The sequence below is a fragment of the Rhincodon typus genome, chromosome 30 (assembly GCF_021869965.1).
Source record: "Rhincodon typus isolate 14 chromosome 30, sRhiTyp1.1, whole genome shotgun sequence".
NCBI classification, from domain to species: domain Eukaryota; kingdom Metazoa; phylum Chordata; class Chondrichthyes; order Orectolobiformes; family Rhincodontidae; genus Rhincodon; species Rhincodon typus.
The window spans coordinates 1,684,835-1,698,941 of NC_063361.1; the positions used below are offsets into that span (position 1 = coordinate 1,684,835).

At 42.5% G+C, this 14,107-nt stretch overlaps 1 protein-coding gene across 8 annotated transcripts in view; it reads right to left on the minus strand.

The window, feature by feature from the left end:
- Positions 1–37: 37 nt before the first annotated feature.
- LOC109919639 (1-phosphatidylinositol 4,5-bisphosphate phosphodiesterase delta-3-like) overlaps positions 38–14,107 on the minus strand; it is a 142,260-nt gene continuing 128,190 nt past the window's right edge. For all 8 annotated transcript variants that reach the window (XM_048614543.1, XM_048614542.1, XM_048614544.1 and 5 more), the window contains 5 exons: positions 7,919–8,075; positions 5,805–5,921; positions 3,114–3,292; positions 890–1,025; positions 38–195 (listed from right to left, as the gene is read on the minus strand). In XM_048614543.1, the coding sequence (XP_048470500.1) occupies positions 38–195; positions 890–1,025; positions 3,114–3,292; positions 5,805–5,921; positions 7,919–8,075 (747 nt within the window). The remainder of the gene's footprint in view (positions 196–889; positions 1,026–3,113; positions 3,293–5,804; positions 5,922–7,918; positions 8,076–14,107) is intronic.

Below are 14,107 nucleotides of genomic sequence, written 5' to 3' on the forward strand. Positions count from 1 at the left end.
AGGGGAGGGGACTGTGACAGGTTGAGGGGGTAAGATGTCACTTACCTTCTTTCACACTGGTGAATGGGAGTGTAAACTGTCCAATGAAGTCATTACTGGTGGTTGAGTCATAATCTTCAACAACAAACCGGATGAGAGCGAGCTCGGGAACACTGATGGTAAACCGGAGCACTTCATTCCAGACTGGATTAAATCCTGCAATCCAGCAAAAACAGACAGACACTGTTAACCTGCCTGATCGCTGCTTGCCTCGTCATGTAACTGTGATCTGTGTAGTCTCAGACAGAATGGCTCCATTATCTGCAGACTGAGTGAGAGTGGATTTGTTAGGGAATATTGGCCTAGCTGAGGATAGGGAGATTTTCAACCGTAGGAAGTCCATCACTTTGTATTCTCCTCTGTGTTCCCATGGCAGCCAACTTGGAAGCAGCCTGGCAACTGTTTGCGAAGACTGGTGGGTGATGTTGCTCATCGCAACAGCTGCCCAGGCCTCTTTCTGGCCCTCAGGGAGAATCGCCAATTCCTACTGGACCTCTTTCAAGCTGCGAGCCAATTTGTCACTCACAATGTGGTCTCCTCTACACTGGGGAGACAAAATGCAAACTGGATGAATACTTTGTGGTGTACCTATGTTGTGTCCACATTCCTGCCACTTCAACATACCACCATGTACCCTGGCCAACATTTCTATTTCAGGCTTGCTGCAGTGTTCCAGCAAGCCTCAGCGCAAGCTGGAAGAACATTTCATTTTCCACTTGGGGGCCCTGCGAACTCTGCAACAGGGCAATAGCATGGCCACTATGCCACCCACAGAAATTATTAACTGCAACATTATCAAGATTCTCAGAAAGGCTATTGACAATATGACTGCTATCAGACAACAACTTACCATTATTTTCAATATGGCTGGTCTTTTGCATGCTGTTATCATCAGGAACTCCGTGCACCTCCACACGCACCAGAGGATCCACAATGGAATTCTTTTTATCCTTATTCACTTTGGGGAGCTGTTGAGCTGTAATAATCTGCAAAAGAGACGTCAGTCTGAGAACTTGGGGCTGAGATGATTGTAATTCATCAGCAATTAGAAGCAGATCGAGAGAGATGGGGAGGAGGACAATCAGCGATTTGGGATTCAATGCAGACAGCAAGAGATTATGAGGAAAGATACTTGGGAAAGGCAATAGAAGCTTCATTAGTGATGAAGGGGAAGAGACATCCTAGCATTGAAGAGGACAAAACTTTAACAGTGAATGGAGAAGACCCAAGGATTTATCTCCAAATGCAGAATAGCAGAGGCTTTATCAGGAAACAGAAACAGCAAGAATATTATGATGGAGATCTAATAACTAAGCTGAGAGAGAACAAGAATGCAGAAACAGGAAGAAGTCATTAATCCCTCCAGTCTGTTCTGTCATTCAATGGCATCAGGACTGATGTTGTTTGCCCATATCTTTTAATATCTTTGCATATTTACAAATACCTCAATCACAGGTTTAAAACTTACAATTCATCCAGAATCCTGTCGAAGACTGTTTCGTTGTGTACAAAAATGTTTCCTAATTTCACTTTGACAGTGTCTGGCTCTCATTTTCACTCTGGGCCTAGATTCTGTAACCACTGGAAATAATTTCCCTTTATCTTTTTTAGAATTTAGAATTAGACTTCATTGTCACGTGTACTCGAGTATAGGTATATGTGATTACAGTGAAAAGTGTACAAAGTCACCATTCTCCGGTGCCATCTTGGTTACAAAACCAGAACCTTCAAAAAAAAACAGCAGAAATAAAAGAAAACTAAAAGGTAAGAAAGATGCCCAGATTGTAAAGTCTATGCCTTAACTCCCCTCTACCCTCTGTTCCCCTAAACAAGTTGAAAACCTCAATCAAAGTATCTCATAACCTTGTAAATTGCAGGCAAAACAACCAGAGAGTGAAATTTAATGGTCTTTCCCAAGGAGAGTTGGAAGGTGGGGTGGGTGGAGGGGGTGTTAAATTGGGCAACAAGGTTCTAAATGGGGACTCTGCAACATTTTCCTGTCGACCCTGATTAAGTCTGGGATGGACAGCTCATGGACACCCATTTTGCCCCAACTCGTGTTAAGCCCCTGAAGTGGGCAATGAATACCGAGTTAAGAGCCTCACTCCACCGCCACTGGTTTTGGACCATGGGGAAGTTGGCAAAAGCAAACCCAGTTACATTTACTTGCAGGCTCCCTGGGGATTCCCTCATTCAAAGGCCTGTTGAGGTCTTGTTTGTCCTCTTCTGTTTCTAACATTACAACATCAAGAAGGTATCCTTTTGAAGTCCAGAGTTTCTATTTGTCTGTGTTGAAATCCAGTTTCATCCCTTCTCTTAATCTGTCAATATCACTTTGAATGAGAGTGAGATGGTAATCATTGAACAACTCCTGAAATATCTGAGACACTGGGAATAGAGAAAATGGTTAGGGATACCCCACTTATCACTCACAGAACATCTTTGTAGCTTTTATTAATCGATCTGAGAGACATTTTTCTACTGTACTATAGTTTTACAGTCCCTTTGCTCCATTATATTGAAGTGAAGTTGGAATACTAATGCTACAGATAGATCTTGTACTACAGGATATGATCATTTCCTACTATCTTTTTAAACAGCCTATTCAGATGTGTTACGAACATCTCTAGGGCAAGTGGGACTTGAATCTACTAATTCTGGCTGAAAGGTAAGGATGTACTACATAGAGTTATTACTAAGGATGCAACATAGAATTAAAGAGGCAATTTCAGGTCATTGTGGGTCAGCCCATTGATGAACAACTCTCATGACTTGAATTTCCATCATTGACAGGATATCCTGGGACAGGGTCTTGGAATTCCAGACAGAAATATGGAAAAAGCCGGACACAAAGAACCAAGATTTACTTAACCGCCATCTATTTTTGCTGTCACAATATCCGATGGATAATGGAGTTACCGATCAATCACAGCATTCTGGCCCAGTCAACAAGTCACCTGTTCCCACCAAAACAAGCTAATGCTGATCTGACTCTAATTTTATCTTGGTTTTTTGCTTGCCCCCAAATACACACAGCTTCATTGTTAAGTGAAAAAGAATGGAAAGATGTTTACTTCAATAATTAATTGTGTCTCTTTGAGGCCTGCTCCTGGTTTTGCCCTGGCAGGGTCAAACAGATTGGAACTATTCCTCATGAAACTGGGCTTCAGGATGTATCCGGACCGACCATTCTGCCGAAACTTCCCTTTGTTTAGATCCATCTCTGTTCCGGGTTTCTGGAAGTTCAGGGCCACTAGATAAAATCAAAAATTATATCAATTAACAGAAAAATAGCTAATTAATAATCAAAGATCATAGATCATAGAATCCCTACAGTGTGGAAACAGGTTTTTTGGCCCAACAAGTTCACACCAACCCTCAGAGCATCCCACCCAGACCCATCCCCACATAACCCGCCTAATCTACACATCTCTGAAAGCTATGGGCAATTTAGCATGGCCAATCCACCTAGCCTGCACATCTGTGGACTGTGGAAGGAGGTCACATAAACTAGGTTTGTTTTCCCTGGAATATAAATAGTTAAGGGGTGATGTAATCTCATAAGGTTTTTTGAACGATCAAAGGGATTGGTGGGGCACATAGACAGAACCTTTTCCATTGGTGGAATAGGGATATGTCTCGGTCAAACAAGATAGAATCTTAAAATTAGAACCATACCACTGAGGATAGAAGTTAGGAGACACTCCTTCATGCAAAGATTGGTGGACATTTGGAATTCTTTCCCACAAAAAGGAGTACATACTAGGGCTCAATTTAATAATTTTTAATCTGAGATCAATAGATTATTGCTCATGCAATGAAGGATATATAATTTATACATTAACATTATTTTTGGAAATTGGATTTCAAAATAGGTGCTGGTAGGAATTGATCACTTCTGTGAGAGGTTTTCCTTTTTTTTAAGAAAATCAAGCTCAACAGCATCCTTCTGGAACAGAGATATAAATTCAATATTTGGTGAAACAGCAGATGACTGGACCCCTGTGGTGTTAATGCAAAGATGTTGCTAGTTTTGGATTTATGATAGGTAGAGTAAACATGGAAGGTCACGAGCTTTGTTTTTAGTTCAGAAGAATCTCAGAAGAGCAATTTTTCTTTTCAATTCAGGTAGTGTTGTATTTGGAAGCAAATTCAGTTTCTCTCCTAGAAGGATTCAGAGTATTTCAAGGAACAAGTTATGACAAGTTACTACAAGCGTTTAGTTTGTGAAACTTTTCAAACCAGAAGAGTTAGGCTGGAAATCTGCAGATTGTTAGAATTGACAAAGTTCAGGTTCTTGGGTTTATGACATGTTCATGTCAGTAGATTTGGAAAGAATTTGTTGTCTTCACAGACCACACCAAGAAATTGCTAGGAGTCCTAAAGAATTGAGATAGAGGTGTAATTTCATTGGGCTTGAGTCTCTGGAATACATAGTGTTGGGAAAAGGTTGAAACCTTCTTTTGCTGTATTTTGGGAGATCACTCTAACTACCTGTATTTATCTAATTTCTGTTCTATTTCTTTTGTGTAATAAACGCTTGTTATTCTGTTAAAGAAAATCTACAGTCTCATGTGAATGATCTCAGTGATTAACCACCACCTTAACTAACTAAACACATAAACATATGATCTATTGAGCCAAGTTTCACTCTGGGATCTCACCTGCCCATCAATTGGGATGTTAATACTAATCAAAAATGATAAGGGATATGAAGCCAAAGCGAGTGGAAAAGTTAGGATACAGATACAGATCTGACTGAATAGGAGAACAGGCTTGAGGGGCTGAATGGCGTCCTCCAGTCTGTCTTAGTCATACCCAATAATCTAGCCAATTAAAACAGCTTAAAATCTGATTTGTTTCTTCAAAGCATATAAATGTTTTACTGGTCTCAACAGGATAGATGAAGGAAGAATGCTTCCCTTGGCTGGGGACAGCAGGGTTATTGAACCAGGGCCACAGTTTCTGAATAAGGGGTAGGCCATTTAGGACAGACATGAAGGGGATTCTCTCCTGTCAGAGGGTGGTGACATTTTGGAACTCTCTTACCCGTGGACTGTGGACAGTCAATCCTTGAGCATGTTCAAGACAGAGATCGATAGATTTCAAAATATTGAAGATGATGAGAGACTGGAATAATGCAGGAAGATGTCACTGAAGCAGAAGACCAGCTATGATCATGTTGGCAGAGCAGGCTTGAAGGGCTGAATGGCTTACTCCTGCTCCTACTCCCTATGTTCAAACTAATTGAGTACACTGCAGTGCTGCAATGGTGTTCTGCACAGTTGGATGTGCAGTCTTTTGGATCGAACTTTAAACTAAAGACCCATTTGCTGTCCCAGATGGATGCAAAAGGTCCCATACCATGATTTCATAGAAAAGCCGGTGAGTTGTTCCCTAGCATCCTGGCCAATATGTAACCTTCAATTAACATTGCAGAAACAGGTTCTGTTAATTATCATGTGACTGTGGGAGCTTCCTGTGCATGAATTACTCCATTTCCTATATTGCAACAATGACTACACTTTAACGTACCTAATTGGATTTAAGACAATTTAAGATGTTCCTTAGCCATGAAAGGTACTATATGAATGCAAGTTTTTATTATTTTGAAATACTAGGCTTTTTGAAATAATCTACATCTGGAGAATTCAGGTTTGCTGATACAGTTTAGTGCACACTCAGTAAGTGTATTTCACTTATTTTCAGATAATTATCATTCATTAAATTCATTAAACCCTAGATCAGGTCTGAGATAGACTGACCCAGTTGACAGCCTGCATTCCACATCTCCTGAGGGTTGTAGTTGGATGAGTCAAAGCGAGAGCCCGTGGGGTAGATCCTGGACAGCTGCAGTGTGTTGTAACAAACAAAGGAGGCTCCTGAAAAATAAAGACATTTAATCATCTCTACAGAGGAACACAACAACAAATAGTCAATTCTCACCGTGTAGTCATGGCTGTGGAAACTCCCCAGTAACACAGTGTATCATCCCGACTACTGTCATTCACCACCCACCTCCCCACCCCTTTTCTATATTGTAAGTAGACTGATCTCTGGTTTCTCAAAATTCTTTGAGAGGTCCAGTTGCTTGCTGGGGAAGGAAAACAGACAGTTGGTAAGAACAGATTAACAACTGCATCAGGGAACAAAAGCTGAATAGCCCATTACTGAGCTCAGTAAAGTATACACCAACTAGGTAAGGCGGAACAGCTCATTGTAAGCTAACAGGGCTAGACCCCCTGCTAGAGGTGTATGGTGGGGCTGGGGGTGGTAAAGGCTAAAAGGTGTTGGGAGGACAGGCTGAGAGCCTATTGGACAGATAGGGTGAGAGCCCATTGGATAGAGATAGAGGGTGACAGCCCATTGAATAGAGAGCTGAGAGTCCATTGGATAGCAAGAGTGAGAGCCCATTGGATAGTGGTGGTGAGAGCTCATTGGATAGAGACAGTGAGAGCTCATTGGATAAAGATGGAGGGTGAGAGCTCATTGGATACATAGGCTGAGAGTCCATTGGATAGTGAGGGTGAAAGCTGATTGGATAGAGAGGGTGAGAGCCCATGGATAGTGAGGTACAATGCCAAGTTCTGGTGAAACATGAAAGATGAAACATGTTGGGATCTAACCATCTCAGAATATTAGGAATTGGATATTTTTTTTTTCTTTTCAGGTTTATTATTCAGTGTTTGGATTGTTGAGCCCAATTACAGCAGGAATGTCAGTAATAAAAGGAAATTTTCTGGATCACCACATCTGACCTTCCCTGATCTCATCTTCATTGTTCTGACCAATACAGATCTCTCATTTTCCTTGTTATAAAACAGACTTGACCTTTATTCCTCAGAAGCCACAGGCATGAGCATTGGTCAGTTGGATCCCTACGTGCCTGGATCAGCTCCAACAACACTCAAGAAATTTGACACCATCCAGGGCAAAGCAGCCCGTTGATTGGCACTACATCCATAAACATCCACTCCTTCTACAACTGATACTCAGTAGCAGCAGTGTGTACTCTCTACAAGATGCACTGCAGAAATTCACCAAAGATCCTTAGACAGCACTTTCCAAAACCATGACTGTTTCCATCTGGAAGGACATGTGTAGCAGATACATGGGAGCACTACCACCTACAAGTTTGTCTCCATGCCACTCAATATTCTGACTTAGAAATATATTGCTGTTCCTTCACTGTTGCTGGGTCAAAATCTGGAATTCCTTCCCTAATGGTATTGTGGGTTAGGCGTAGCCTAAGTTAGTCTACCTACACCACATAGATTGCAATGGTTCATTAAGGTAGCTCACCACCACCTTCTCAAGGGCAACTAGGGATGGGCAATAAATGCTGGCCAGCCAGCGATACCCACACCCCCTGAATAAATAAAAGAAGTCTACAAAGGAGATGTGTTCCACTCATTGGCCAACAGCCCAGCAGTAATGAGGGAGTGCAACAATTTCAGGTCATAGTTCATTCCTTGCTGTTTCCTTTCACTTTGCAGGTTTTGGTTTCACTCTCTTGTTTTTTCCAGATGGCAGCTGTTCACTATTTGACATTCACACCTCCTGCGAGCTTCCATTGTGTCCGGTCCCACACTAGTAATTCTTTTGTTATTAATGTCAAACTTCCCAAATTTCACCCATTTAAACACTTACAATTTGTTCCTTTTCATTCTACCTGCATTCACTTGCTCAAAACCAATGATATTTCTAACTCTTCCCAGCTCTGTCGAAGACTCATTGATCGAAATTGATAACTCTACTTCTCCCTCCAAATGCTGCCAAGACTTGCTGACTATTTCCATATCTTCAGTTTTTATTGCAGATTTGCAGCAGTGATTATCTTTTGTATCATTTTGGTGATGATCGTGTTGTCCTACCTTACCTGACTCACAGATGAGCTTCTTTGCTTTATTCTCAGAGAAGGATGAGAGTTCACAGGGACATGCCTTGTCCCTTGCATACTGGAAGCTGCGGAAACGCACAGCCTTGCAGTAAACCACAAGCTCAGACAGCTCCTTCGACAGCTCCTTCACTGGCTCCTGAAAATCACCGCACAGTTACAAAAATTGAGCAGCTAGTACCCAGCAAATCCCTGACACTCAGCAGATCCTCCATAGTAGAGGGACCCTGTGACTAACAGCTGTGATTACTTTGAGATTATCTAGCACAGAGGAGGGGGAGAACCTGGGACCTTTGACCTACTTGTTCAGTGTCACACATGGCTATGCACTAACGCACTGAGTGGGGACTTTTGGCAACAGTGAAGGAAGTGAGGTTTATACCATCATTAGACTGCAGCCCAGGCGAAATGTATTTTCCTTGAAGTATTCCACTGGAATTTCTTTGTTTTCATACTCTATTTTGATTGGGATAAGAATTTATTTATTTGCCGCTGAGAGTCAGGAGTGCAGAATTTGGAAGTGTTAATGAAAGCCACACTTTGTACCTTTTAGTACACAATCTAGCTTTAGAAATCAGCAGAACAAATTCCTGCACTGTGGGATAGCCTGAGTCCTAATGAGGCCTGTTTATAGTTTGGGCAACATTGGGAGATAAGGTCAGAGTTCAATAAACATATTTAATATTTCTACAGAAGTGCTAGGGCCTGAAAATGGCCAGGAACTGGAAGCAGGCCGTACGGCCCATTGAGTCCACACCGACCCACCAAATAGCAACTATCCACCCCATCCTAACCCTGTAACCATGCATTTCCCGTGGCTAATCTACCTAGCCAGCACATCCCTGAACACAATGGGCAATTTAGCATGGCCAATCCACCTAACCTGCACATCTTTGGGCTGTGGGAGGAAACCGGAGCACCCAGAGGAAACCCACACGGGGAGAACGTGCAAACTCCACACAGACAGTCACCCGAGACTAGAATCAAACCTGGGTTTCTGGCGCTATGAGGCAGCAGTGCTAACCACTGAGACACTGTGCCAACCTTCAGGATGGCACTCTGGTATCAGGATGGCACTCTGCTGATTTTACTGAGACATTAAATGGTTAATTTAATAATATCTCACATAGTAACTTCATGAACCAAGCTATTCCAGTGCTCATAGTATTTGTGGATAGACGGAGGTTGCTCTTTCCTTGAGTAGTCTAAGGGCCTATCTGGCTTACAGAGGTTTGACTATGGGTGAGTCTGTACAATAGAAATTAGTTACATTGGCTATTGTTCGACAATATTCTAGATGTTCAAAACCATGCAGGGCAAAGCAACCCACTTGATTGGCATCCCATTCATCAAGATTCACTTTAATATTCACTCCTCACTAATAGCACACAGTATAGAACATAGAACATAGACCAGTACAGCACAGTACAGGCCCTTCGGCCCATGATGTTGTGCCGAACTTTTACCCTAATCCTAAGGTTTATCTAACCTTCACCCCTACCTTATACTATCATCCATATGCCTGTCTAATAGCCGCTTAAATATCCCTAATGAGGCCAACTCCACTGATCTCTCCGGCAATGCATTCCATGCCCCGACCACCCTCTGAGTAAAGAACCTACCTCTGACTTCTCCCCTATATCTACCTCCACGCGCTTTAAAACTATGCCCCCTCATAATAGCTACCTCCACCCTAGGAAAAAGTCTCTGGCTGTCTACTCTATCTATACCTCTGATTACTTTGTATACCTCTATCAAATCACCTCTCATCCTTTGTTGTTCTAAAGAGAAAAGCCCCAGCTCTCTCAACCTTTCCTCGTAAGACCTTCCCTCCATTCTAGGCAACATCCTGGTAAGTCTGCTCTGCACCTTTTCCAATGCTTCCACATCTTTCCTGTAATTAGTTAACCAGAACTGGACACAATACTCCAGATGTGGCCGAACCAGGCTTTTGTATAGCTGGAGCATAACTTCACGGCTCTTGAACTCAATCTCTCTATTAATGAAAGCTAACACACCATACGCCTTCTTAACAACTCTATCCACCTGGGTGGCAGCTTTCAGGGAACTGTGGACATGAACGCCAAGATCCCTCTGCTCCTCCACACTGCCAAGAATCTTTCCATTAACCCTGTATTCTGCTTGCAAGTTTGTCCTTCCAAAATGAATCACCTCATACTTTTCAGGGTTAAACTCCATCTGCCACTTCTCAGCCCAGCTCTGCATCCTATCAATGTCCCTTTGTAACCGAGAACAGCCCTCCGCCCTATCCACAACTTGACGCACCTTCATATTGTCCGCGAACTTACTAATCCACCCTTCCACTCCTTCATGCAAATCATTTACAAGTATAGATTCACAGAATCCCTGCAGTGTGGAAGCAGGCCATTTTGCCCAACGAGTCTGCACCCACCCTCCAAAGAGCATCTCACCCAGACCCACCCCCCTACCCAATTCCTGTAACTCAGCATTTCCCATGGTTAATCCACTTAGTCTGCACATCCCTGGACACTATGGGTAATTTAGCATGGCCAATCCACCCTAACTTGATCACCTTTGGACTGTGAGAAGAAATCCATGCAGACAGCAGTAGCATTAGTGTATTGATCACAAGGTGCATGGCAGAGGCTCCCCCAAGCTCTTTTAACAGTACCTTCCAAACCCACAGTCACTTCCATCTCAAAGGACATGGACTGTAGTGGTTCAAGAAGGCAGCTCATTACATTCTTCTCATGGGAATTAGGAGCAGGCAATAAATGCTGGTCCAGCCAGTGATGTCCACATCCCATGAAAGAATAAAAATAGACATATACAAAACATCTGTTCCTTTCAAAATCCAGAGATATTCTCTAAAATAATGCAAGGAACTGTGGATTCTGGAGATCAGAAAGAAAACCGAAAGTGATGGAGAAACTCAGTATTTGTAGACAGAGAAAAACAATTAAAGTTTCGAGTCCTGTGACCCTGTTCATAGATGCTGTCAGATTTGCTGAGTTCCTTCAACAATTTGTTTTTATTTGTTAGGGATATTCTCTCCATTTCCCATCCAAAACTGTATAGTATGATGAGACTGAATGGAACTTAATACAGTCTCCAGGATTAATCCTATCAGAACGTTTAAGTTATACATCTCCCCCACCCCCAGTATCTTCCCATAGTTAATATTTCTACATTCATGCATATAATTACATGCACTTCTACTCCACTTCCTACCAAGTCCAGAGACTTCACAAATTCAGGTGCTATGGAGAATTCACAATTCTTCTAGAGTATGATCTCTTGAAACTTGGAAGGTTGAGAGTGGCACAGTGGCTCAGTAGTTAGCACTGCCGCCTCACGGCACCAGGGACCTGGGTTCAATTCCACCCTCCGTGACTGTGTGGAGTTTGCATGTTCTCCCTGTGCCTGTGTAGGTTTCCTCTGTATACTCTGGTTTCTTCCCACAGTCCAAAGATGTGCAGGTTAGGTGGATTGGCCACGCTAAATTGCCCATGATGTCCAGGGATGTGCAGGCTAGGTGGATTAGCCATGGGAAATGCAGGGTTGCAAGGAGGTGGGTCTGAGTGGGATGCTGTTCTGAGGGTCACTTTGGACTCAACGGGCCAAATGGCCTACTTTCACTTGTAGGGATTCCATGAATTGGTAGGTGATATTTGCTAGAGGACTATTGAGCTTGATTCTGATTTTGACCTTGCATTGTATGTCGACCAGCATCAACATGACACTCCTCATTGGGTTCATTCCAATCAGCAGCATTAGGTGATTGTTCTGCAACCCTGCAGTTCCTCAGTTGTACAGAGAGGTTGCAATCACTACTGGTCCACTACCTCCTGAATGAAAATATCACCATTGTTAAGGTCCCTTGTCCATACTTGTTGCCTAGGCATGGTCACTGCTATGCATTGTTATGTCTATTATAGTGAGTAGCCTGTTGCTCACATTAATATGGTTCTTTAATACTAACATTATTTGGTCTTGTGAACTCAACTGTGGAGGAGGATAGGGGGTTGGGATTTATTTTATCCCTATCAGAAATTCATCTAGTTGTCTACATTTGTAAATGGCTGTCAATGCTCAATATAGGTTTGCATGGCCAACTCACGAGGCCTTTGGTTTGGCTAGTGTTTGAGGCAATACCAACAAACAGTCTTGTGTTCACGGCCATTCTTTGTTCTGTCAGATTCCATTGAACCAATCTTGGGTTACTGATCTGTATGACTGTGGCCTGAGTACGTGACTCAATCTCACCAACAAATGTTTTGTCTTTCGTTGTAACCACAGAATAATGCAAAATACTTAAATCGCTCTTGATTTCTCTGCTGTAACCAAGCCTCTAAGGTCCACTTGCTAGACAGTAATGCTCATTGTGAGTTGTTCGTTTTAGAGTTATACAGCATGGAAACAGACACTTCAGTCCAACTCATCCATTCCGACCAGATATCCTGAACTGATCTAGTCCCGTTTTCCAGCATTTGGCCCATTACCCTGTAAACCCTTCCTGTTCATATATCCCTCCAGATGCCTTTTAATGTTGTAATTGCACCCACCACCCACTAGTTACTCTATAGATGGTCATACCATACACGCACTATCCTCTGTCAGAAAATGTTGCCCCTCAGGTCCCTTTTAAATCTTTCGCCTCTCACCTTATATCTATGCCCTCATGTTTTAGATTCCCCCATCCTGGGAAAAAGAAATTAGCTATTCACCCTATCCATGCCCCTCATGATTTTATAAACCTCTATCAGACCACCACTCAGCCTCCAATGCTCCAGGGAAAATAGCCCCAGCCTTTGCAGCCTTTCCCCATAGCTCAAACCCACCAATCCAAGTGACATCTTCACAAATCTCTTCTGAACACCCTTTCAAGTTTAACAACATCTACCCTATAGCAGTGAGACCAGAATTAAACATAGTATTCTAGAAGTGTCCTCAGCGATGTTCTGTACAGCTGCAACATGATGTCCCAACTCCTTAACTGAATGCACTGACCAATGAAAGCAAGAGTGCCAAACGCCATCTTAGTTAATAGGTGTCAATCAAATAATTTACTTGCCCAAGTTAAGAGGTGGAGTTGGAGAAATTTAAATCAGAGTTACCGTGCATTTCAGTGAATGCACAGAGAATAATAAATAATTTTGGTGAGTTATAGGCATTGATTACCACATGGGATTATCGTGTTCCAGCATTAGGAACCTGGCTCAAGAGGAAGTAGGACTGAGCAATGAATATTTCTGGATTCTTTTTTAAAGCTTCTAGCCTCTGAGCCTAGTTTTTGTACCATTCGCTAAAAGTTTCTACCTTTACCCAAATGGGACTGTACTCACGGAGTTCTGATACATTCGCTCCCTATCTGATTCTCTAACAAATCTTCCTTTCTGATTCTCTTACAGATCTTCCTTTCAGGATGGAATCCATAACTGCCAGGTCAGCTCCTTCTAATTCATACTACTCCTTCTGGGCCTTTTTTTTCTCTTGTGGGACGTGGGCATCAATGGCTGGGCCAGAATTTATTGCCCATCCCTAGTTGTCCTTGAGAAGGTGGTAGTGAGCTACCTCCTTGAACTGCTGCAGTCTATTTGATATAGATAGACCCACAATGCCCTTAGGAAGGGAAGATTTTGACCCAGCAACACTAAAGGAACAGCAATTTATTTCCAAATCAGGATGATGAGTAGCTTGGAAAAGAACTTGCAGGTGGTGGTGTTCCCATGTATTGGTTGCCCGTGTCCTTCTAGATGGTAGTGGTCTGGGTTTGGGCAGTGCTGACTTTAGATTTTTGGCGATTTTCTGCAGTGCATCATATAAACGGTACACACTGCTACTATAGAGTGTCAGTGGTGAGAGAACAGATGCTTGGGGATATGGTGCCAATCAAGCGGGCTGCTTTGTCCTGGATGGTGTCTAGTTTCTTGAGTGTTATAGAGTCATAGAAATGTAACACACAAACAAGGACAAGTTCTGCCAAGCTAACAGCTATAGTGTCTGAGAAACCATTTGCCCATTCCCAGGGAATTAAGAATCCTGAATACCACTAGAGAATTAAGGTGCACAATAATTTGCCAGTCTTGCTGGTAACTCCCCAGTTCTGCGAATGAATATTGAAAATAAATTTTATTGACAATTGCTGGGTCATCCTCATGACCAACTGAAGTCTTCAACAGGCATTTA